General features: G+C 55.7%; 1 protein-coding gene and 1 long non-coding RNA gene across 38 annotated transcripts; one reads left to right on the top strand and one right to left on the bottom strand.

The window, feature by feature from the left end:
* Positions 1 to 225: 225 nt before the first annotated feature.
* PNPLA6 (patatin like domain 6, lysophospholipase) lies at positions 226 to 23,834 on the bottom strand. 37 transcript variants are annotated; one of them, XM_081498604.1, is made up of 35 exons: positions 23,782 to 23,834; positions 22,751 to 22,795; positions 22,596 to 22,657; positions 22,172 to 22,400; positions 21,916 to 21,998; positions 21,633 to 21,730; positions 19,513 to 19,653; positions 19,265 to 19,424; positions 18,699 to 18,779; positions 18,364 to 18,492; positions 17,924 to 18,004; positions 17,674 to 17,836; positions 17,029 to 17,112; positions 16,358 to 16,467; positions 16,054 to 16,221; positions 15,889 to 15,966; positions 11,159 to 11,364; positions 10,788 to 10,919; positions 10,585 to 10,708; positions 10,109 to 10,222; positions 9,763 to 9,838; positions 7,398 to 7,541; positions 7,128 to 7,191; positions 6,681 to 6,849; positions 6,297 to 6,479; positions 6,011 to 6,129; positions 5,663 to 5,819; positions 5,245 to 5,361; positions 5,088 to 5,157; positions 4,537 to 4,653; positions 2,421 to 2,722; positions 1,121 to 1,237; positions 870 to 975; positions 659 to 768; positions 226 to 525 (listed from the first exon to the last, which is right to left on the bottom strand). In XM_081498604.1, the coding sequence occupies exons 3-35, from the start codon at positions 22,620 to 22,622 to the stop codon at positions 451 to 453; spliced, it is 4,134 nt and encodes a 1,377-aa protein (XP_081354730.1). In that variant the 5' UTR covers positions 22,623 to 22,657; positions 22,751 to 22,795; positions 23,782 to 23,834; the 3' UTR covers positions 226 to 450. The 37 variants fall into 37 exon arrangements, 35 of the variants coding, with proteins under 35 accessions (XP_081354730.1, XP_081354741.1, XP_081354735.1 ...); XM_081498615.1 differs by having other exon boundaries at positions 17,665 to 17,836; positions 22,172 to 22,259; XM_081498609.1 differs by having other exon boundaries at positions 226 to 555; positions 7,398 to 7,538; positions 17,665 to 17,836; positions 22,172 to 22,259.
* LOC145509567 (uncharacterized) lies at positions 22,580 to 23,299 on the top strand. The gene is made up of 2 exons (XR_014056206.1): positions 22,580 to 22,850; positions 23,013 to 23,299. It is a non-coding gene; the product is annotated as an uncharacterized LOC145509567 (long non-coding RNA).
* Positions 23,835 to 23,892: the final 58 nt, after the last annotated feature.

Below are 23,892 nucleotides of genomic sequence, written 5' to 3'. Positions count from 1 at the left end.
GTGATCCCCAGAGAGGCATACAGCATCTGAAGGCCCTGTGGTCCAGAGCCTGCACTGAATGAGACTACAGGCCACTCCCACTGGGAGTGGGGGATGTTCAGCCCCAGGCTGGGAGCACTGGTCACTGTGACAAGCTCAACGCTGTTTCCAGCACCAGCCTCAGCCATCCTGAGCATGAAAGGTGGAGTGAGGTGCCCCCTGAACCAAAAGATGACATAAGGCCACTTCCAAGAGAGGAAGGTTTATTGGTGTGACTGATCAAGGGTCATCAGTGCAGTGCTGCCCCTCCCCCACGCCGGGGAGGGGGGACAGGCCAGTCCAGTGTGTGGGCCCTGGAGGTTGAGGGGGACCCCAGGGGTCACAGGCATAGCAGCAGGCAGAGGGGGAGTGAGCCACCCCCATAGGGCCCACCCCTTATATAGCCCAAGGCGGGGACCCCTCTGGAGGTCCTCAGGGATCCGGAGCAGGGCTGGAGGGTTCCTGCGGCAGCCAGCGCCGGTGCCGGAGGATCGACTTCTCCTCCTCCTGTGGGGACAAGGGGTGGCCCCCCACGCCCTGCTTGTGTCATTGCACAGCCCAGGCCAGGGGGGCACGTCAGCAGAGTCTCCACACTGCGCGGGCGAGGGGGGAAGGGGGGCCCAGATCACCCCCCTCTCACCATTTCCAAGGCAGTGCTGGGGCTTGCACCCTCCGGAGAGCCCCCTTCGTCCCGTGAGCACTCAGGGCCCGCGTCCTCCTCGTACTCCGTCAGGCAGTCCGACTCCTCCCCTGGAATGGCATGGGTGAAGCTGACGCGGCTCAGGACTGGTCTGACCTCTCCGGCCACGTACACCGTCCCCACCCTCCTAGGGTGGCCCTCGGTTCCTCACCATCAGCACAGCCGTCGGAAACCGAGACGTAGCTCGTGGTGGGCGGCTCGATCCGGGACACTATCTCTGCCAAGTCGGTGAAGCCGGAGCTGGGGAAGGCGAGCACCTGCCGGATGATGTGGATGAGGCTCTCGGCGGTCATCTGAGGTGTGTGTTGGGGGGAGGGGGGCACGGCGGGGTCCAGAGGGAACTGGGGTGGGGTGAATCTGTTGTTAGAGGGGCTCTGCCGATGCAGGAGGGCACATGCTTACGTCTGCACGGCGGCTCTCGTTCAGGTCGGCAGACCGCCGGTCCGTGAGCATCTTTTCAATGATGTCGCCCCGGCTCCAGCCCCCGAAGACGGTCGATCCATACTGGTAGCCCACATCCTGCAGGAAATGAAGGGGGCTTGGGGCCATGTGTGTGATCCCCGGAATGTTCCTCTCTGCTTATCCCCACCCTGCCTGCCCCTCCCCTGGCCCCTCAGAAGCCTGATGCTCTATAGGAGCTGGCACTTGAGACTACATAAAATTCAGAGTTGGGTGTACTTAGCACACTCACCCCCACGTCCTCGACCCTGTGCCCCTGCCAAACATTACTAATCTGTCTTTGCACCTTTTTTTCCCCATTCAGCCCCACAGAGTGTGTCAAGTGTCAAAGGACACAGGTAGCAGTGTGCAAGCTTATTTCAAGCTCTACAAATAAGTGTTAATCGCTCAGTCATGTTCGACTGTTTGTGACCCCATGGACTATAGCCCACCAGTCCCCACTGTCCATGAAATTTTCCAGGCAAGAATACTGGAATGGGTAGCCATTCCCTTCTCCAGGGGGTCTTCCTGACCCAGGGATGGAACCTGGGTCTCTGGCACTGTGGGCAAATTTTTTACCATCTGAGCCACCAGGGAAGCCCTTGCAATTATGTGCTATACCCCTAAATATCACCATCTCCCGTGCCCACTACAGACATCACTAATCCATCACGGCTTGCCTTCTCAGTGATCCTGGAAAGGGCATCAAACATTTTTTACTCAAGGCATTGGACAGGGAGCTACTGATGCTTTCTTTTTTCTCTTTTTGGCCACATTATGCGGCAGGCAGGATCCTAGTTCCCCAGCCAGAAATTGAACGTGTGCCTCCTGCAGCGGAAGCTCGGAATCTTAACTACTGGACCAGGGAAGTCCCCAGCTACCGATCATTTTCTCTTGGCATACACTATGATCCATTTTTCTGGGCCAGTGGCACATTACACACTGCTCCATTCAGTGCATCACAAACCTGTGGCAGACATTACTAACTGACCGTGGTGCTTATTCCCACCAACACAGAAATGGTGTTAGAAATATCTACACCGTGCTTCTGGCAGCGCAACTTGCCTGGTAGTTCATACATAGCGCATGTGCAGCCACGCCCCCTTGTGACACTCACTGTAGACATCACTAATTGATTACCGTTTTATTCCCCCCAGATCCCAAATAGAGCCCTAGACTACTTCCCCTTCTGCGGTTTTGGGCTTTCAGGAGTAAAGGTCTGCCGGCCCACCACACTGTCACCAGGTGGCTCCCACCAACTCACAAAGATCTGGTCGAACTTTCCGAAGTCCATGGTCTTGAAGCAGTCGATGGGTGGGCGCAGGTACTCACAGTAGGAGCTGGACTTCACAACCTCCAGCTGTCGCACACAGGACACGTAGGCCAGGCGAGACTGGATCTCTGCCATGTCTGGAACCTTGATCTTGTCTGCCCAGGGGTTCAGCCGCTTCCACAGCAGCCACCAGCCAGACAGGCTGTCTCCATACGTGCTAAGGTCCGTCTCGTCCTGGCTCCCCACGTCGATGGCAATGACTGTCTTGGCACCCATGCTGCGGGCGATGTCCGCTGTGGGGCCAGGGAGTCAGCCAGGGGCTCCCCACCAGTACCAGGTCAGGGAAGATCAACCCAGTCCCACAAACACCGTCACTTACATGGTCATGCAAAAAAACCATGAGAACGACATGCATGCATGCAAAGGGGTATGTATGGATGGATGTAGAGGCTGATGATGTATGGGAGGTGGGGTCGGGTGTCGGAGCTTTGGGGTTTGGGGAACCAGGGCCAAGGAAATGGAGAAGATGGAGCACAGGGACGAAGTCACTGTGGAAAGAGACACGAAGTCAGATGCATGGGGAACAGAGACATGGAAGGAGAGTGACACAGAGAGAAAGTATAGTAAGGACATCAGGAAAGAAAGGTGAAGGGATCAGAGTCACAGAAACAGACAGAGGGTCCAAGATGCAGGGAGACAGGGGTGGAAGGAAACTGACAGGGAGATGTGGGAATAAAGACACCCAGAGAGGGACTTCCCTGTTGGTCCAGTGGTTAAGAATCCACCTTCCAATGCAAGGGACATGGGTTCGATCCCTGGTTAGGAAACTAAGATCCTACATGCTGCAGGGCAACTAAGCCCTTGTGCCACAATTGGAGAAGCCCTGTTGCACTGCAACTAGAGAAAGTCTAAATACCTCACCAAAGAGTCCGCATACCACAGTGAAGACCCAGAACAGCTAAAAACAAAAAAAGACGTCAGGAGACAGAGCCAAGGGAAGAGAAACACAGGGGACCAGAGACAGCAACAGAGACTGGTGGGAGAAAGAGACAGAGACCAGTGGCCAGAGATATGGGAGGAAAGAGAATCCAGGCAGAATGAGAGACCTCAAGACTGAGGCAAGAGACAGAGAGCAAAGAGGTGGTTCAAGGAGATTCAGGGGAGTAGGATGGATAGGGTAAAGGGTGGAGTGATGGCACAGTGGGTGTGGTGTGCTGTGGTCACAGTCTGTGTGCCCCACTGAGGGTCCCTGCGTGGGTCTGGGAGTGCCTATGGACAGGTCCTATAGCCACGCCCATTCCCCAAAGACACCTGAGTCTCCATCAGACTGCCTGTGTCCCTCACAAGTTCTTGTGTGTGTGTGCACCGTATGCACCCTTATCAGGTATATACATCTCTTGTCTGTACGTTTGTGAATACACCCACCTCTGGGTGGTGTATGCCTCTGTACACATACCCAGTACTGTTTGTATTCCTTTCACATGTCCCTAGATCAACATCTGTGTATGTTTCCTTGTGTGTCCAAGTATGCCTGTCCACCAGAGTTTGTACACACCTGCTCATGTGAATGTGGTTGTGTGAGTGCGTGTATCTGTATGGGCTGCCTGTGCTGGAGTTGGCAAACTCTAAAAGGCCAGAGGAAAAATTATTTTGGCTTTTTAGGCCGTGTGGTATCTGATGCAACTATTCGACTCTGCTGCACCGACACAGCCACAGACAAAAGGTAAATGACTGGGAGTGGCTATGTGCCAATAAAACTTTATTTATAAACCAGGCATGGGGCTGAACTTGGCCTGCAAGCATACTGTGTGGATCCCTGGCTTATGGGACCTCAAGCATCTGTGTAGCCAGCACAGGTGTCTACTTGTGTTTGCACACTTCTGTGTGTATTTTAAGTTGCAAATGCCCCTGCCTCTTATCTGCATGCTTCAAGTCAGCAGGTGTGAGAGAAAGCTGGTGATGGAGGCACCCCACACATCTGTGTGTGTGTCCACGCCTTCCCTGTGTGTGTGTCAGACACAGCACATGCATGCATCCTACACATGCACATACCGGCCGTGAGCTCGCCCGTGTGTCCATGCAGGGGGACGAGCAGGTGTCTACTTGCCTGGCAGGTTGTTGATGTAGCCGCCGTCCATGAGGAGGTGCCCGTCCTTGGGGTCGCACAGCGGCGGCAGGTAGCCTGAGAGTGTCATGCTGGCACGCACGTATCGCCACAGGGAGCCTGCCCGGCGGGACACACAGACACAGACACGCACAGGCACACTCAGACACACTCAGAGGCCTGGCCAGCCCTGTGGGCTCGCTGACCTGGCACATTGTTGACGTAACACCCATCCACCAGCAGGTGCCCGTCCCTGGGGTCGCAGAGCGGGGGCAGGTAGGGGCAGTAGGAGCCACTGGCCCGGACGTAGCGCCACACGCAGCCTGCGGGGACGGGGGGTGAGGGGGTGAGGCACCCGACAAGTCTTCCAACCCCCCCGCCCTCCCCAGGACAGACATACCTGGGGCCCTCTGGGGCATTAGTGGGTGACGGTTAGTGCTCAGCAATCAGGCCAGGAGGGATGGTCACTCATGTTAACAACTTGGCTATCCCCTCTAGCACCCACTCCCCAAATGGCCCCAGTGGTTATGGTGGGGCCGCCTGAGGGCACACACCATCTTTGTGGACACGCATGGCTGAGGCGGTGATGTCCGTGGTCACATTGAAGTATGGCAGCCACAGGTCCTGCAGGAACAGGGACCGCGATCCAGGAGGGCTGGGGACGCCTATGGGGAGGGGTGGGGGTGGGGCGGGTGTGGGGGAAGCATGCACCTCAATTTGCTTGTCCTGGAAGACACGGTGGATGCTGCGGTTGAAGGCCGACCCCGTGAACATGGAGGTGACGGGGTAGGTGAGGTCCAGTACGGGCTCCAGCACCGAAGTCATGCTCTAGGGACAAGGGGCGAGCTGGGGTCAAACAGGAGTCACTTGGGGGTCACTGACTAGTAGGTCCCTAAGGGTCTTGATTGTTCTAGCTGGGAGCTGGGGGCTAGAATCACTAGCCCGGAAGTCACAGGGGTCATCTAAGGTCCTGGAGGTATCTCTGTAAGAATCTGGATGGGCTTCACAGGATTAAGTCAGGGAGGGTCAGGAGAAGTCCAGAAGCCCCCCTGAGGTCAGGTTTTCAGGGTGCTCCTGGGGTGGGGGGCCCTTCCCCACCATCTCTCCACCCCTTCCCCGTAACGCACACCTTAGCCCACTCCCGGGCCCGCTGTTTAGTGCGGCTGGCGCTCCGCTCCTCGGCGTACAGGGCCCCGATGAAGGAGCCGATGGACGTGCCGCCCACCAGGTCAACGGGGACCCCCGCCTCCTCTAATGCCTTCAGCACCCCGATGTGTGAGCAGCCCCTGCATGGTGGAAGAGACTCAGTGACTTGTTGGGGATCCCCTAAGCCCCACCCCCAGGAATCTCTTCCAGTCTCCCCCACCAGCAAGAAACGTGGTGCCAGCCGAGTCCCTGTGGGATCCCGCCCAGGGAGTCAGCTCCACCCCTCAAGGCACCTGGCCCCGCCCCTGCCGGCACTGACCACACCCCTCACCTGGCCCCGCCCCCGCCCAGCACCAGGGCGATGGTGTTGCCTGTGAGCACCCGCGCCAGGCGGGAGAAGTCGCTGTGCCGGTCTGCGCGCCTCGAGAAAACCTTCTCGTAGAGCTCGTGCTGGTATGAGGGGAGAGAGACACGACGCATAAGGATGGGGGTGTAGGAGGCACCCGCTGGGCCTTCAACACACCGCCACGCCCCTCTGGCCTCTAAGCCATGCTCCTCCACTAGCCACGCCCCCGAAGGGTTCTGCCAGCGGATCCAAGCTCCGCAGCACCCCTCACCAGCTTGGCTGGGCTGCGGCGTGAGAACAGGCGGCGCGGACAGCGCAGATGCAGGTGTCCCGAGCACCAGCTGCGCATGTTGAGCCACTCCACAGTGCGTGTGGGGCCTGAGCCCTCCTCGCGGTGCAGCAGGACCAGCTGCTTGAGGGCGCGCACTGCCGTGTTCTCCAGCATCTGCTCCAGCTGCCGGGGGTGGGGGGGTGCGGGGGGTGGGGAGGACAGAAGTCACTCTCACCGGTGGTTTCCTCCCCACCCCCCACACCTGGCCCCCTGGGTTCCTGGTCACCTAGCCCCACTGGTGAAGGTGCACATGGCCTGGCACAGGCACCCAAGGGCCTGGAGCGGGATCCTGGGGATGGGGGTCACTGTGTCTGGTCTCCGGACCTGGCCGAGTGTGGGCTCCTGGTCGCCCAGGCCCACGATGAGGATGCAGTCGGCCTGGCGCAGGCAGCGCACAGTCCAGGGCGTCAGCGATGCGTCTGTTTGGTAGAGCACGATGCGGTGTGTGTCCTCCTGCTGGGCCAGCCACCCTGACAGCCGGAATTCTTGGATGCTAGGGTGGGAGTGGGGAGGGTCATCTTGGGGCTGGTCAGGGGTCCCTGCCCTCAGAGACCATGTAGCTCCACTGCTCTGGGAACGCGGATGTGGACATTCAAGGCCCAGACACGACTGCGTCCTCTAGGGACTGATTCACCCCACTGTCTCCCCAGTGGCCAGAGGGATGGAGGCCCATGCTCCTTGTTTCACAGCCTAGAACTCAAATGAGACTGAAAGAATCCTACGTTCTGAGCTCAAACCTGTGCTCCCCGTCCCCATACCCCCAGCACACACCTGTCCAGTGCAGAGGCCCCCAGGCGGGCCCGGATGATGTCACTGTTGAGGAGAAGTGTGGGGCCTGGAGGTGGATGAGTGAAGAAGGGTGTTTAGGAACCTGGGCCAATGGAGGTGGAGCCTCTACCATGAGAGAATACCACCTACTTGGCTAACAGGGCCTTGTTCCAGCTCCACCCCCACCCTGACCCACCAAGGCATCTCCATTCCTTGACCAATGCCCCCACCCACACGCACCTTCCCCCAGGCCTGCCCCTGCCCACGACTGACCAATGGCTTGCAGAGCATGCTGCAGCTCCAGCATGAAGGCCACCATGGGCACCTCGGCACACACGGGCAGCACTGCCACTGTTGACAGGTTGCTGGCAGGGTTGGTGAGCTCTGAGTGAGGGGGGACACCTAGTCCCGAGCCTGCTGAGACCCCAAAGGATGATATTTGCTGTGCAGTCCTGTGTTTGAAAAGGTCAGCTCTCCCCCACCTTCTCAGAAATCCCTTCTCCTTGCCCCTCAGCTGAGGCTTAGTGAAGCCAAACTGAAGGTCACGGTCTCAATCTTAGCACAGCCTCAACCACTGTCCTTGATAAGATCTGGCTATCTGACCTTCAATTTTGGCCCAATCTCCTCAGGGGGATCCATTACACAACTGTATAACCCTTCCTGTTTTCCACTCTGCCTACATGGACTTGATCTGTGCCCCTACCCATTCTCGCCTGGGCGGGATGGCGGCGGGTGGGGGGGTGTCTGTCCACTAAAAGGACTTGAACGCAGAACTGCTGCTGCTGCTGCTGCTGCTGCTGCTGCTGCTGCTAAGACGCTTCAGTCATGTCCGACTCTGTGCGACCCCATAGACGGCAGCCCACCAGGCTCCCCCGTCCCTAGGATTCTCCAGGCAAGAATACTGGAGTGGGTTGCCATTTCCTTCTCCAGTGCATGAAAGGGAAAAGTGAAAGTGAAGTCGCTAAGTCGTATCCGATTCTCAGCGACGCCATGGACTGCAGCCTACCAGGCTTCTCTGTCTATGGGATTTTCCAGGCACGAGTACTGGAGTGGGGTGCCATTGCCTTCTCCGGAACGCAGAACTAGACTGAGATAAAGATGTTTCTGACCCACCTATTGCATCTCAGCTTCTCTGCATACACCTTAGACTAAAACATCGACCCCTACCTCTTGATCAGACTTCTCACTACCTCTTCTCCACCAATTCCTATACCAGTCTTGTTGTTGTTCAGTCGCTAAGTCATGTCCGATTCTTTGGGACCCCATGAACTGCAGCATGCCAGGCTTTCCTGTCTTTCACTGTCTCCCACAGTTTACTCAGATTATAACAATCTAAACAAGTTCAAATGCCTTTCTAGTTCCTACAAGACTTGCCCTGGCCCATTCCTCCCCCTCACTCACTTTCCCCCTTGAAGTGTTTCAACACCGCCAAACCCTGTCGGAGTCCTGTCAGCATCTGGTCCCATCTCATTTATCAAGTCTCTGCTCATCGTCCTCAGAAAAGCCTGCCTCCTTAGGTTAGTCACGCCCCATCAAGACTCTCTTTTGTTTTCTACACAGTACCTTAATGGACATTGTACTCTTTCTTTGTATTTTAAAAACTGTTATCTTGCAAGCCAAGCCATACACCCTTCTGGGGCTTTATCTGTCTTGTGTACTCTCCCACCACCCTGCACACTGCAGGATGCCCAGCACACACCAGATGCTCACTAGAAACTCGGTCTTTGTAGCATCACAGAGAGGTTCTCAGGGGTCTGAGATTTTTAAAGTCCCTGCCCCCGTAGCTGCCCCAGAATCACACCAAGGTGGTCCTGGCAGCAGAGTGGGAGTGAAAGTGTACTTGCGTGCAGAGTGCAGGAGTAGGGGGAAAGTCTGTTGGGGGAAGACCCTGGAAGTAGGGATGGTTCCTAGCCATGGCTCACCCTGGCCCCACCCCAGAGATCCAGGTGTCAAGGTTGACTGGGCAGAAGCCCCTGGGGGAAAAAGGAAAGTAGAGGTTGCCTAGGCTAGTCCAGGGTCAGGTCACCATAATCGTAAACTTCAGGCCCATATTTCTGCACGCCTCGAATCTGACCACTTCCCACTATAGCCTAGCTAAGGTAAACTTCATCTCCCAGTATGCCCTGGAAGGGAACCACACCTCCCAGCATGCACTGAAACTAAGAAATACAACTCCCAGTATCCAGCAGGACCAGGAACCACATCTCCTACCATGTTGGTAACCTATTGAAGTCACTTCCCAATATACCCTAGGCCCCAAACACCACCCCACAAACTACACTTCCCAGAACACGTTAGTCTAGGTCTTTCTTTCCTAGTAGGTGGACTCCATCCTCCAGCCAGCTCTGACACCCAGAATCAAGATCCCGCCTCCCATCATGACTGACGCTTTAGATTCCACTAACAAGCAGCCCTAGGTCCAGGACTCCGTTTCCCGGCATGCCCAGGAGCCCGAACTTCATCCCCCAGCATGCACCAGAACGCGGATTGCTATTTCCTGCTTCAAGCTCCACCCAGAGTAGGTTATACGCTGGACTCCACCTCCCAGCATGCCCTGGGCTCAAGGCTCCCTCCCCCAGCACGTTCTGAGGCGTTGGACTACATCCCCCAGTATTCCCGGGCGCCTGCAGGCTCCCACCTGGGAAGGGTCCTTGCAGCTGCTGCAAATTCCCCAGAATCTTCTGACTCAGCAGGTGGATGAGGCGGGTCACGACCTGGGGCGTTGGAGGCCGGGGGTCCAGTGAGACTGCAGGAGCAACTCTGCGAGTACCACCTTTTCCTCTTTGACTAGGGCGCCTGGGTCCGTTACCTGGGCCCCACCCCAGGAGCCCCGCCCCTCACTTGGAGACTTCAGCTCCTCCCTTGGGCTCCATCCGCACCCGAACCCGCTCCCACCCATTAGGCCCCGCCTCCTCTAGGGCCACACCCCCACTCATCTGTCCCACCCCCATTAGGAGAAGAGCCCCCAGCCCAGCGAGGTGCACCTGTGGGTATCGACGTTTGATGTGGCCCAGGGTGCCCTCGGGGAGTTTGGCCAGCTCTGTGTCGCGCACCGCGTGCACCGTCGTGGCACGTGGCTGCCTTGTCAGCGCCTCCACCTAGGGGACCGCGTGCGTGACCAGGGCTGCATAAGCCAGGAGGCTGATAGGTAAAGGGAAGGCCGACCGTGGGTGTAGACAGAAGGCGGAACCAAGCCTCGCTACCCATCTCGGAGCTCGCGGAAAGAGAGGCCAGGAGGACAGGGTTCCACACCGGGTGGGGCTCCCTCACTACGCTGATGAGGTTGCCCCCATCTACCCGCCCCAAGGAAAGCAGGTGGAGAAAGTGGAGTACATGAGGTTAGAGGCGGGGGAGGGCGCGTTCAGTGCCCCATCCTGTTGCCGGGGATGAAATATATGTTTGGGGTGGGGGGAACCTGGACTGGGAGAGGTTAGAAGTCAGTGGGTGGGGCCACGCTCACCACTCCTATGAGATCCCCGCGGCCGTACTCGCCCACCAGCTCTTTTTTGCCACTGCCCCTCTGAATAACACTACGCAGCCGCCCGTTGAGCACGATGTAGGTGCAGTCTGAACGGTCGCCTTGTCTGGGATGGGGGTGGGGGTGTCAGACAGAGTAGGCAGGTAGACAGGACCTGAAGGAAGAGGTGAGGGCGGGGGCTGCACCTGTACAGCGCGCGTCCCGCCTCCACCGCCGTCCAGTCGATGGCGAAGTCCATCTGGCGCACGAAGGGCGACATCCTGGCGGCCACGGTTTGTGCGGCGCTCAGCACCACGCTGGGCTGTGCACGCATGATCCTGCAGGCAAAGGGCAGGGGCGCATGGGCCGGGGGGCGCCCAGGAACAGCCCGTAGGGAGTGTTGAGTTGGGTGATGGCCTGGGGGGTGGAACAGGAAGGGCTCAAAAAGTGAAAACGGCTTTTTCAAGTGCCGTTGAAAAGTGTGGAGCGTTCAGACGCATAGCCTCACGCAGGGCTGAATGGAGTTGGTCGGGGGACCCCGAGTCACCCCCGCCCCAACACATGGCCCAGACTGTACTCGTAAAAGTCGGACTTGGAGATCCGCAGGAAGGTGCAGTCACGCTGGGCTCGAAGCGTGAAGATGAGGGGCTCGCCGGTGAGCACAGCCAACTGTCCCACTAGCTCCCCGGGCTGTACCACGAACAGGCACACGTCCTCCGCCTTGTCGATCATGCGCTGGTACACGTGCAGACTGCCCCACAGCACGAAGTGCAGGCTCACATCCTGTGGGGGAGGGGCCAGGAGATGGAAACCCGGGCGACACCCCACCCACAGCTCGGGTCCATGCGATCGGAAAAGGTTAAGGAAAGAAAAGTTGGAGGCAGTGAAGGCCTTCCATAGCACTGAGCTGAGCAGCACATATATCTATATTCCCATTCTGCACCCACAGCAGATACTGCTAATAGATCACCCATCTCAGCCCAGACTGAGACGCAGGAATTCTTTTCAGCAGTGCTGGCAAGAGTCTGGAAAGACTGGCTACATAGAAGCATGGCTGAGCTTAGGTCCTCTTTGCTTGTGCTGGGCAACTGCATAGCTACATGGAAAGGAACAAAGTTGGAACCTCACCTTTCATCATGTCAAAATGGATCAAAGACATTAATGTGAGAGCTTAAACTATAAAACTCTAAGGAGAAAACACAGGAGTCAATCATGGTCACACTAAATTTGGCAATGGAATCTTGGATATGATACTAAAAGCCCAAGTGACAAAATGAAAAACGGATAAACTGGACTTCATCAAAATTAAAAACTTTTGAGCTTCAAAGGGTACTATCAAGGAAGTGAAAAGACAACCCACAGGCTAGAAAATATTTGTAAATCATATATCTGCTAAGGGTCTGGTATTCAGAATATGTGAAGAATTTTTACAACTCCACACTAAAAAGATAAATAACTTAATTTAAAAAATGGGAAAAGGCTCCAAATAGACGTTTCTCCAAAGGATATATGAATGGCTAGTGATCCTATGAAGATGCTCAGCATTACGAATCACAGCATGCTGCGTGCTAAGTCATGTTCTACTCTTTGCAACACTATGGACTGTATTCTGCTAAGCTCCTGTCCATGGGATTCTCTAGGCAAGAATACTGGAATGGGTTGCCATGCCCTACTCCAGGAGATCTTCCCAACCCAGAGACCAAACCAACATTTCTTATATGTTTCCTGCATTGGCAGGCACTAGTGTGCCTGGGAAGCCCCGTGAATCATTAGGGAAATGCAAATCACCACAAGGAGATGCCACTAGGATGGCTAGAATCAAAAAATGTCAGAGAGGTGTAGGAAACTGGGATCTTTATACACTGCCGGTGGAAATGTAAAATGGTGCAGCCACTGGGAAACAGTCCTCAAAGATTCAAAAATAGAGTTGCCATTGTGTTGCTGTGCTTTCATGCTCAGTCATGTCTGACTCTTTGCAACCCCATGGACTGTAGCCACTAGGCTCCTCTGACCCTGGGATTTCCCAGGCAAGAATACTGGAGTGGGTTGCCATTTCCTTCTCCAGAGTTGCCATATGATCCAGCAACTCAACTCCTAGGACAGAAGGAAAACATATCCACACAGACATGTATACATAATGTTCATACCTGAATCATGCTATTATGCATACTAGCCAAAAGGTGGAAATAACTCAATGTCCATCAGCTGATGAACTGAGAAGCAAAATGTGGTTCATTCCTATGATGGAATAGTATTCAGCTGTAATAGAATAAGGCACTGACCCATGGCACAACATGGGTGAACCCTGAAAACATCATACTAAGGGAAAGAATCCCAGACACAAAGGGCCACATATTGTTTCATTCCATTTATATGAAATGTCCAGAACAGGCAAATCTATAGAAACATAAGATCAGTAGTTGCTTAGGAGGTAGGAGATCGATCGCTTTAGAGTGTGGTGTTTCTCTTTAAGGTGATGGTCTAAAATTGACAGTGGTTATGGTTGCACAACCCTGAATATACTAAAAATCACTGAATTGTACTCTTCAAATGGGTGAACTGTATAATGTGTGAATTACATCTCTAAAATTATCACCCCCCCAAAAAAAATCCCTTTGGGGGAGTTCCCTGGTGGTCTAGTGGTTAGCATTTGGCACTTTCACTACTGAAGCCAAGGTTCAATCCTTGGTCAGGGAACTGAGATCCCACAAGCTGACTGGTGCAAAAAAAAAAAATCCCCTTTGCTCTCAATTCCTGTGTTCCGCTCCAACCTTGTTGGTTTTCCTTTGTTTTCGAGATGGGACAGCTCCACCACAGGACATCTGCACAAACTGTACCTTCTGCCTAGAATGCTCTTTCCTCCCCCTTGCACCTAGTTAATTTCTCTTTGTTCTTCCTCCTTCATTGGAGGTCACTTCCTTAGAGACACTGCTCTGCCTAAATCAGACATTGTAGAACTGGGGACATCCCCTTTGTAGCATGAAGCCTATATGATTTAGCAACAATCTGTATCATCCTTTGAGTGAAAGGTCTATCTGTGAGCTTCTCAAGGGCAGGGGACCCCGCTGGTGTTTGCTGGCCCTACAGCAAGCCTGGGACACAGCAAATACCCCTCTCCCCTCTGGTTAGCCTGCCCAGCTGGACAACACCCTGTACCACCCTCTTAAATAAGGAACTGAAACTGCCTAGAGACAGAAACATTTCTTCCTCATCCAGCACACAAACCTGTATGACACCCCACAAAGCCCTGATGAGAACCAAAACACTGCAAGAATCCTTGGGAGGGGTGGGGGACATACACACCTGCTGGAACCTTCCAAGACAGAATTCTCAGACTGGGTTTGGGATACAAATGGGAGTGACTAGTATTAGGCTGCCATTCATCCTCAGATTGGGAAACATGTTTTTGTCCCCCCCCCCCCCCGCAAGATTTCTCAGAGCCTTGAATATGCTAATGAGTTCACTGGGCACTTCCAAGAAGGACTAAAACAGCTCGTGTTCCCCAAACCTGTTGCACTCAGATCCGTTGTGATAGGGGTGTTCCATGAAATATACTCTGGGAAATGTTTGTGGAAAGCAGGGTTTCTCAACGTTGGCACTACTGACATGTTGGACTGGATAATTCTGTTGTGGGGGGCTGGCCTGCGCATTTTGGGTCCCTAGTGTCTACCTATTAGGTGACAGTACCACCCTCCCAAGCCAATCAAAAATGTTGCCCTGTGGGACTTCCCTGGTAGTCCAATGGTTAAGAATCCACTTTGCAATGCAGGGGACACGGGTTCGATCCCTGGTTGGGGAACTAAGATCCTACATGCCATGGAGCAACTGAGTCTGCACGCCACAACTAGAGGGTCTGTGCATTGCAACGAAAGATCCCACATGACACAGGATGATCCTGTGTGCCACAACTAAGACCAGACACAGCCAGATAAATGAATAAGTAAATAAAATCTAATCTCAAAAACACTCAAGAAAAGCTTAAAAAAAAGTCTCGACATGGCCAAATATCCCAGGGGGGTGGGCCAAACTGTCTCCCCCCACCCCCCGCCCACTGAAAACCACTGTGCATGGTTTTGGGAGGGGGCACAGCAGACCAGCTTTGTCCCTAACAAAGTCCTGTAAGACCCTGAGGAGCCTTGGATGGCTGCATACCAGCCTGGTATGTTAGCAGGCTGGGCTGGGCTGAGTTGAGCCCAGCAGAGGTTCCCAGATAAGCAGGGCCCAGGGGCCCCTGCAAGGGCCATGGTGTGACCACACTTCCTCAGTCAGGCCTCCAAGTACCTCGAACAGCTGGTACCAAATGTACTCTGTCTGCAGGAAGGAGCCCATTCTGCATTGAGCAGCTCAAAGTGACAATACAATCAAACCAATCATGTGATATAATAAATCAACTAGAATCTAATTAAAATAAAAACCACCATCACCCAGCCAGCGAACAGCTGCGCCATCCCCTCCTCCAAGCCCAGACCTCCCTCTCCTGAGCCTGGGGCGCTGCTGCAGTCTCAGCACTTAAGTCATGTCACCCTTACTGTCACCTCCCCCCCCCACTGTCACCACGCCTTCCTCTGACTGGTCACCCTTGCACACACCCTAGCAGCTCAGAACTACTTCCTGCTTGGTCCTTACAACAGTTCCTGCAGGTAGTTATGAGCCGCCCCCTTCCCCCCATTCCACAGGTGGGAAAGATGAGAAGTTTCTATATGATTCACCCAAGGTCACCCAAGGGCTGGAACTCTGGTTCCCTCTCTAACCCTCCTCCCCTGTGCTCCCCAGCTGTGATGTCATGAAAGGGCCTCAGTTTCCCCGTCTGGAGAATGGGCAGATTAGTGGGATACGGTTTCCTCTACCTCCTGTGTGTCATCAGGGAGCAATGAAATCCAGCTCGTGGGGCTCGTGGGGCTGGTTCCTGGCCTCCAAGCCAGATTCACACCCGCACCCATTTAGTGAGCCTCACCCCCCCATCCCATCAGGGACCTAGGATAAGAAATAGAGCATCAGAATATGTTGTAGATTTTGAAGGTCAGAAAAATGGAGGTTGCAGGAACGGCCAAGGGCAGGGAAGAGAGATCTTAGGGTGGGGGTCCTAGTGTAAAAGGTTCAAGTTTGGAGGGGAAAGGTCAGTAGGTCCAGAGGACATGGGGAGGGAGGGCTAGGGGTCAGAACCATCAGATCCAAAGGTCAGGGGTTGGAAATCACAGACTGAGAGGTCTACATGTAAGGTGAAAAGGCAAGGATCAGAGATCAGAGAGGGAGAGAGAGAGGTCTCGGGTCAGAGCTGCGAGGTCAGAGGTCAAGGGTCAGACTCACCTGGTCCCCCTGGCGGGCGATGATGGTGCCAGCTTTGGCATGATGTAGCAGAACTCGGCTATTCAGAAGGGAGGGGTCCTGGGGAGGAAGGATAGGGGTTTGAGACGGCCCAGGTAGGCCTACCACCCCCCTTACCTGGTCCCCTAGACGCCCTGGGGTGCCCACCTCAATCTGCATCAGCTTGGCCAGCTCCCGCTTTGCTGCCTCAAAGATGCTGCTTGTCTGGCGGCCCTGGTAGGGCCCAAAGGGGCAGCTGCCGGGGGCCGACTCGTCCTCACAGTAGCTGTACTCACAGGCGCCTGCTGGCTGCTCCCGGGGCTCCTGACTGGGAGTCTGTGGGGCAGGGTCTGTGACCTCCATGCTCCCCCCAAACCTTCCTCCTTGGGAGACTCCACCTGTGGCTAGGCCAGGGTGCCAGGACGGGATTGGAATCAGGAGGCAGGGGCGGGGAAAGAGGGCAAGGCCTTACCCGAGCTGGGGCTGCCTGGAACCCCCCTGAGGCCTCTTCTTGCAGGGACACAGAGATCCGGCCCCGTTCATATGCCATGTCGAAGTCCGAGCGGGGGCCACCCTGCAAGCCTACGGTGGACGAGGGGCAATAAATGCAATAAAGATGAGAGTGACCATAGCTGGAATCTAAGTAAACACTATCTACAGAACGTTATCCCAGGCAGCAGCCGTAAAGACATGGACTAATCCATCGCCTCTCTCTCTCCCTTGCAACCCTTCTCACTACAGTGGGGAGAGCACCATCTCAACAAGGACCCACAGGGGAAAAAAGACATGAGAAATGCCCCCAATATTCCTATTTCGTGGATGAGAAAAAGCAAGACTGGGAGGCAGGTGGAATTCCCTGGTGACCCAGTGGTTAAGAATCGTCCTGCCAATGCAGGGGACACCTGTACCATTCCTGGTCCAGGAAGATCCCACATGCCTCCAAGTAGCTAAGCCCGTGCACCACACTACTGAGTGCACACTCTAGAGCTTGTGCTTTGCAATAAGACATGCCACTGCATGAGCAGCCTGTGCACCGCAATGAAGAGTAGCCCCCTTGCACAGCAACGAAGACCCACTGCAGGCAAAAATAAATAAATAAATGATATTTGATGGCCTCCCCCAGCTCCACCTGGTGCCCCAAACCTGAGATATCCACTGGCATGGAGATGCAGCGACTCAGCAAGGGGGCTGAGGAGGTTTCCAGGGACGTGGGCTTCACTGGGTCCCCTGGAGGAGATGTGTATTTAGGCTCTGGCCCCTCAGAGCCCCCAGGTCTACAGCTAGGATCAGGGGGTGGAGAACTGAAGGGGGCTTGAGAAGGGGTCAGCTCAGAGTTCCTGGGGACTGGGGAACTAGGAAAAGCAATTCCAGTGGGCCCATGGGACTGAGGCCAGGGGTTCTGGGGGACCAGGCAGGAGGCAGACCTGGAGACATAGTTTAAAGTGCTCTTGGGGGGCTGAGGGCTTCTGTGGTGGCTCAGATGGTAAAGAATCTGCCTACAATGCAGGAGACCTGTGTTCGATCCCTGGGTTGGGAAGATCCCCTGGAGAAGGAAATGGCTACCCACTCCAGTATTCTTGCTTGGAGAATTCCATGGACAGAGGAGCCTGGTAGGCTATAGTGCATGAAGTCACAAGGAGTCAGACACGACTAAAGCAACTAACACTTTCACTTTTGAGGGGCTGGGCAGGTCAGGTGGGAGTCCCTGAGGAACTGAGACAGGCACTGAGGGGCAGAGGCTGGGTCAACCTGAGCTCCTGGGAGCCAGGCAGAGGTCACCTTGGGTACCTCCAGTCCCGGGCAGTGGGACCCCAGTGGGGTCAGATCCTCGGCCAGGGGTCTCCCTCAGCTCCTCTGAGGCCGTGGTGCTGACCATCCGCTTGGAGCCACGGACCGGGCTGGTGCGGGGTGGGAGGCCCGGGCTAGGAAAGAGGCGTAGCGGCTGGATCTCCTAGGGGCAGAGGGCATACTTGGGCATGTCCGGAGGAGGCAGGCGTCACTCACTCCTCCAGCCCCTGGTGCTCTGCAGGCAACTCACATGGCTGAAGAGCTCATTGGTCAGTCCCAGGTAGTTGTGAAGTGCCAGGAAAGTGACCCGCTGCAGCCTCACCATGATGATCTTCGGGGGCGTGGTCGGCAGAGGAGGCAGCCAAGGAGAAAGAGGGTAAGCCCCAGGAGAAAGTGGGGACCTAGCACTCAGGAGGTGGGGCCATGGATGGGGAGGAGACGGAGCTAAGGTCAGAGGTCAATGTCAGAACAGGAAGAGGCTGGGCAGGGCCACAGGAGCCAGGGAGAAACCCACAATCAGGTGGCAGAAGCCTGGGGAGATGGGGTGGAGGCGGCTCAGAGGAGGAGTCGGCGGGGTCTGGCTGCTCAGAGTTGATAAGCTCACCATGAGTGCCTCTTGGCGGCTGGGTCCCAGCCCTCAGGAGCCTGTGATGGGCAGGGGTCATGAAAGGAAGTGAATCGCCCACTCACCTGCACCACCCGCACCAGGCTCTCCGGGTACTTGGTGAATACGGCTGAGAAGGCCTCGACTGGCAGCCGCAGCACCGTAGAGTCTCGGGCTGCCCGGGCAGACACAGTACGCTGGGGGTGCTGGTGACCCTGGGGGCACATGGACAGTCAAGGTCGGGGTGGTGAGAGACCCCTGCCTGCTTCCCCTGGCCCCTTCCCGATGCCATTCCTTGAGGGACCCCTGGCAACATCAGAGACCCATCAGAGATAGGGGCTCTAGGGGTGACCCTCTCCTACCCAGTCCAGTGTGTGTGGCCTCCTACTGTCTCCCACACCCCTCCGTACTGGTGACTCACAGTGATGACATCCAGTATGCTCAGGAGGCTGTTGACACTGTCCCCAGGAACAACTTCCTTCACCACACACTCCTTCCCGTCCTGAGACACACAAAGTGGGGTGGGCAGTGACCAGTGCTGCCCTTACCCGCTGACCCGCATCTTGCCCCCTGACCAAGCCACTAGCCCTCATTCTCATGTAGCCTGGTGATTGCTGACATCCTGACACCATGAACCTTCCAACCAGCATCGCTAACTAGCCGGTGACTGTGCTGACCACCCCAGACGCCCCTGGGCATCCGTCCCTGACTCCTGCCTGTACATCTCATAAGAACCACCAACCTGGGGAGTTCCCTGGTGGTCTAGTGGTTAGGATTCAGTGCTTTCACTGCCATGGCCCTGGATTTGATCCCTGGTCAGCGAACTGAGATTCTGCAAGCCATGCAGCACTGCCCAAATTAAAAAAAAAAAAAGACCACCAACCCTGCTGACCAAAACCACTGCCCGTGCCCAGTGACCATGGCACCCCTGCTTGTCCTGCCGCCCACCTCGTTGCCCTGTGGAGCCCCCCAGGGTGGCGCACTCACAGGCCCTGGCAGACAGAGCTCCAGGAGTCCGTCCTGTACCACATAGATGCTTGCGTCTGGCTGGCCAGGTCGGAAGACATAGTCACCCTGGCCGAGCCGCTGGAAGACCATGTGGCGGCAGAGCTCCAGAAAGAGTGGCTTCTCAAAGTGGCCCAGCACCCTGGGCAGGGAAGCCAGGGAAATGGAGATGTGAGGAGGTCAGGTCAGCCCCAGCTCTGCAATGCCCCTGCCTGTACCCCGACACTGACCGGACGTTCTTGAGCATGTAGAGCACCTCGGAGGGCAGGTGGGAGTTGGCCAGGTCGCCCTCAGTCAGGTCAGCCTCCAGCACAGCAGGTGGGGGTTCCTTCCGCTGTAGCGTGGGCGCCTCTTTCTGGATGCGCAGGATCCTGGTGGGAGGAGATGGGGTTGGGGGGTAGTGGGTAGCAGGGAGAAGGCTCAGGCAGACCTCAGATCCTCCTGCCTCCACAGAGGCCTTCCTGAGGTCCTTAGAGCAGGGGTCAGCAAACTCTGGCCCACTGGCCGAATCAGGCCAGCCACTTCCTTTTGTCTATAAAGTTTTATTGGCACACAGCTACATTCATTCCTTTACACATATCTGTGGCTGCTTTAATGATACAATAGCAGGATTGAGTCATTACATTACTCTTGTATGCAGCCTGCAAAGCCTAAGATGTGGCACGAAAAAGAAGAAACTTGCTGACCCCTGATGTAAAACTCTGAGGTCGCCCTCCACTAGTCACAGGCTTCCCAGATGGAACCTCTCATTGGGCAGACTCCTGACATAGCTTCCAAGATAAGAGCAGACCCCAGCAAAAGCATCTATGTTCATCATGGCACACCAGAAGATAGTCCATCAGCTGGCAATCACAGACTAGATTCCTGATAACAGCCTCCCTCATGGAGGCAGACCCCTGGGGTAGCTTCCATTATATCAGGAGACCCTAGATGCAGCCTCTCTACTCTTTACAATGATCCCTGAGATAGCCCTTCCTCCCAAGCCTCAGACAGCCCTGAGAGAGCCCCTTGGATGGCCACAGAGGCTCTTGAGATAGCCCTGGTTACAGAGAATCCAGATACAGCTCCTCTGCTGATCATGGACCTCAGACAGCTCTTCCCTGCAAGGCATAGTTATTACTGAGACAGTCCTTCCACTGGTCACAAGATGCTCAAGATAGACCCTCTAGAATGAGCTCAAACTGAGTTAAACTCTACAGAACGGAGAAATCGAGCAATGGCTCCCCTTCTGATCAGGAAGATCCCTGGGCTAGCCCTTATCCAGGTCACAGAGAACTGAGATAGCCCTTTGAAGGTCATGGTGACATCAGGGTAGCTCCTCAAGGCTGTGCAGTCAATGAGACTGCCCCCCAGGAGTTGGACAGACCGTCAACTCATTGTGGAAGACCTAGAGACAGCCCTTCTGCTCAAGTCATAGAAAGCCATGGGATAGCACACCTACTGACTGTGGTCAGCCCTGGCATAGCACCTCAGTGTGAAGAAACACTTGAGACAGACCTTCACGTAGACCCTACATTGTCAGGAGACCCCACAGCCAGCTCTCAGCTTAGAACAATCTTTGGGAGAGCCTTGCTCAGAAACCCCAAGGTAGCCCTTTTATGATGACATGTCCTGAGATGTCCTTCCTGTCTCTAGAGTCAAAAGATTCTTGAGATGACTCCTAGGGAACAGAAATCCCTGACATAGTCTCCTTGTAGTAGAAGAACTGCAACGAACGTGACACAGAGAGATGCTTTCTGATGTAGAGGGACTGCTGAGATAACCCCCCGGGGAACAAAAGGTAGAGACAGCCCCTCCAGCACGTCCCAGAAACACCCTGGAGTACCCTGGAATAAACTCTCTCATGTGGGGAGATTTGACCAAGGGTACGGCAAGACATCCAAGATAGCATTGTTGTTGTTTAGTTGCTAAGTTGTGTCCAACTCTTTGTGACCCCACGGATTGTAGCCTGCCAGGTTTCTCTGTTCATGGGATTTTCCAGGCAAGAATACTAGAGTAGGTTGCTATTTCCCTCTCCAGGGGATCTCCTAACCCAGGGATCAAACCCACATCTCCTGCATTGGCAGGTGAATTCTTTACCATTGAGCCACCAGGGAAGCCAGAGATAGTAACTGGGGATTAAATAACTCATAGTACTTCTGTAGTAGAGAAACATCACTGAGAGAGCCTTCAAGGGACTGAAACAGCCTGTCTGGTAGGGGAAAGCTCTGAAACAGTCCCACAGAGGTGGAAAGACTCCTAAGACACACAGTCCATGGGGTTCAAAGAAGCCTGAGATACACGCTTCAGTGTGGGTTGATCACTCAAAAAGCCCTGAACGTAGCCCCGGGTACACCCAGCACAGCCTTACTTCTTGGCAATGTTGAGCATCTTAAGTTTCTTCTTCATGCGCGGGCGGGAAGTGGTGGAGACGGAGGCGTCCACTAAGGAAGAAGTGGATTGTGACACCTGGGAGAATTAAGGGAGGTGGGGGTGAGAGGAATACATCAACTGCCAGTTCAGACCCTAGGGAGGCAGGGGCAAATCCAGAGGCCCTTAATCAAGGAAGGCGGTGGACTTACTAAGAAGTATAACTAGGAAAAGGGCAGGGCCTCTGTGTGGCCAAAAGGAGCCCCAGAGGGTTCCAAACTTACCTTCCGCATAATTTTCCGGCCATAGAAAAGCACTTTGTCTCTCTTCCGGAATCGGTAACGGGGGCCATCCGGGGCTGGGGTTTCTGGGGATAATAAGTGCGGAGAGGGGCTTTCTGAGCTATACGCATACTTCGCACGGCGAGAGATGGGGACGCTGAGTGCGGGCTCCCGCAAATCCCATCTCTACTGACTCAGAGGCCCAGACATTTCATCTTCCCATCCCTCAACAGCCCCAGAAGGCCCTCCGGGTCCTCACTCGGCACTCGAAGCCTCCGCACCAGCAGCAGGATGAGCACGGCCGTGACCAGAACCGCGACTCCAGCCCCGATCATCACGCCCAGCACCTGTGGGACGAACGGCACAGGCTGCGCATCGCATACCGGCCCCGCCAAGCCTTCCCCGGGGGCCGGGACGCCCGGGACTCCATCCAACTCAGCCAAGTCCGCCCCGGAGATCACAGTCGGCTCGGCCCTCGACGACCCCATCTGCAAAATGGGCCAGTGCTGCTCCCTCCCCAGGGGAGTCAACTCTTTCTGGAGGTTCGGCGGCCCGCAGTGCACGCCGGGAAACGTAGTTCAGCCTGAACAGACGCAGCCTGGTTATCGCGGGACCACGATGATGCGCGCTAAGCACGTCGGGAACTGTAGTCCCCGTGGCAGTTCACAACCCCCAACCCTTACCATTCCGGTTTGCAGCGGGGCGTCCATCTGTTTCTTCAGGCAGGGCTGCACGTCTGGCACTCCTGGGGAATGAGAAGCCGGAGCAACCCGGGCAAGTCGTCACTCTGGGCCCGCCCCTCCTCTGCAGCAAGCCCTGCCCTCTTCTTAACACTTACTGCCGGGAGGTTTCTCTGCCGGCTTGGGGACGGCTGGGAGGAGTGCTGCGGAGGAGAGGGGTGGGGCAAATTGAGTGCGGGGCCCGAGCTAGGAAGTGAGGTGGGTCCCCGGGTCCCCACCAGGGTCTCCTAACTTACTAACCAGGCCGGCCTGACGCCCCAGTTGTCCAGCTCCACCCTGGGGCTAAAGGGCAGCCAGTCGGACACCTACTATCAGCAGCCAGAGAACAGGTTCCCCAAGGGGCACGGTTTTCTCCAGCAGGTGGCCCCCTCTGCAGGATCAATCCTGACCCGATCCCTGGGCCGCACCCCTGCACCCTCTGCGAACACTGGATGCCGCACCCCAGGGAAACCGGGCCGAGTCATGGGGCTGGGGAGATGCCTGGCTCCCGCCGGAATGCTGCCAGGAGCGCCTTCACAAGGAGTCGTGATGCAATGCCGAGGTCTCAGTAGCATCCTGGGATGCTTGGAGTGGGGTGGGCTCGCAGTGTTACTGGTTGATGCTGGAGATTTACTGTCACGTAATAGTAAAGTTTAGGGGTTTTCTGATGGTGCGGAGCATCCCTGGGACTCCGGGAACGAGGCTGGGACCATTGCTGGGAGACGTAACCAGGGACGCTGGAGTGACCCAGGGATCAATAGAAAGTTATCGAGAGATTTCGAGGCATATAAGACTGGGAAAATCGGGAACTAGTTGGGCACATCCCTGGAGTCGTTGGAGCGTGATACTGAAGAAGGCTCGAATATCCCTGAGAATTTTCTGGGAAGCTGAGGCTGTATTAATGAAAATCTGGGGGAGTCACTGGGCCCTTGAGACCGTACCTGGAAAATTCACAGGGGATTGGTCTCCTCCCACCCGAGGATGCAGCTGGCTACCGGTGTGAAAACACCTGCCGGGAGCTGGGGGAACCGGCTAAGAGGAAGTCGAGAGCTACCGAGAATCGACGGAAGACAGATCTTAGGAAAGCCGAGGGTTCGCTAACAACCCACGAAGGGACGTCCCTGAGGGTGCCAAGGAAACCCGGACTCACCCAGGAGCCGTAGCTGGAGTCCACCCTGCGCCAACTCCGTTAGCGTTCCGCCCAGCGCCGCAGGCGCGGTCCCTTTAAATTATTCACCGCAGGGCGCGCCGCAGCCCCGCC

The sequence above is a fragment of the Giraffa tippelskirchi genome, chromosome 6, assembly GCF_054371585.1.
Source record: "Giraffa tippelskirchi isolate mGirTip1 chromosome 6, T2T-mGirTip1v1.2.pri, whole genome shotgun sequence".
In the NCBI taxonomy this organism is placed as follows: domain Eukaryota; kingdom Metazoa; phylum Chordata; class Mammalia; order Artiodactyla; family Giraffidae; genus Giraffa; species Giraffa tippelskirchi.
This window is presented reverse-complemented; position numbering and strand designations above follow the sequence as displayed.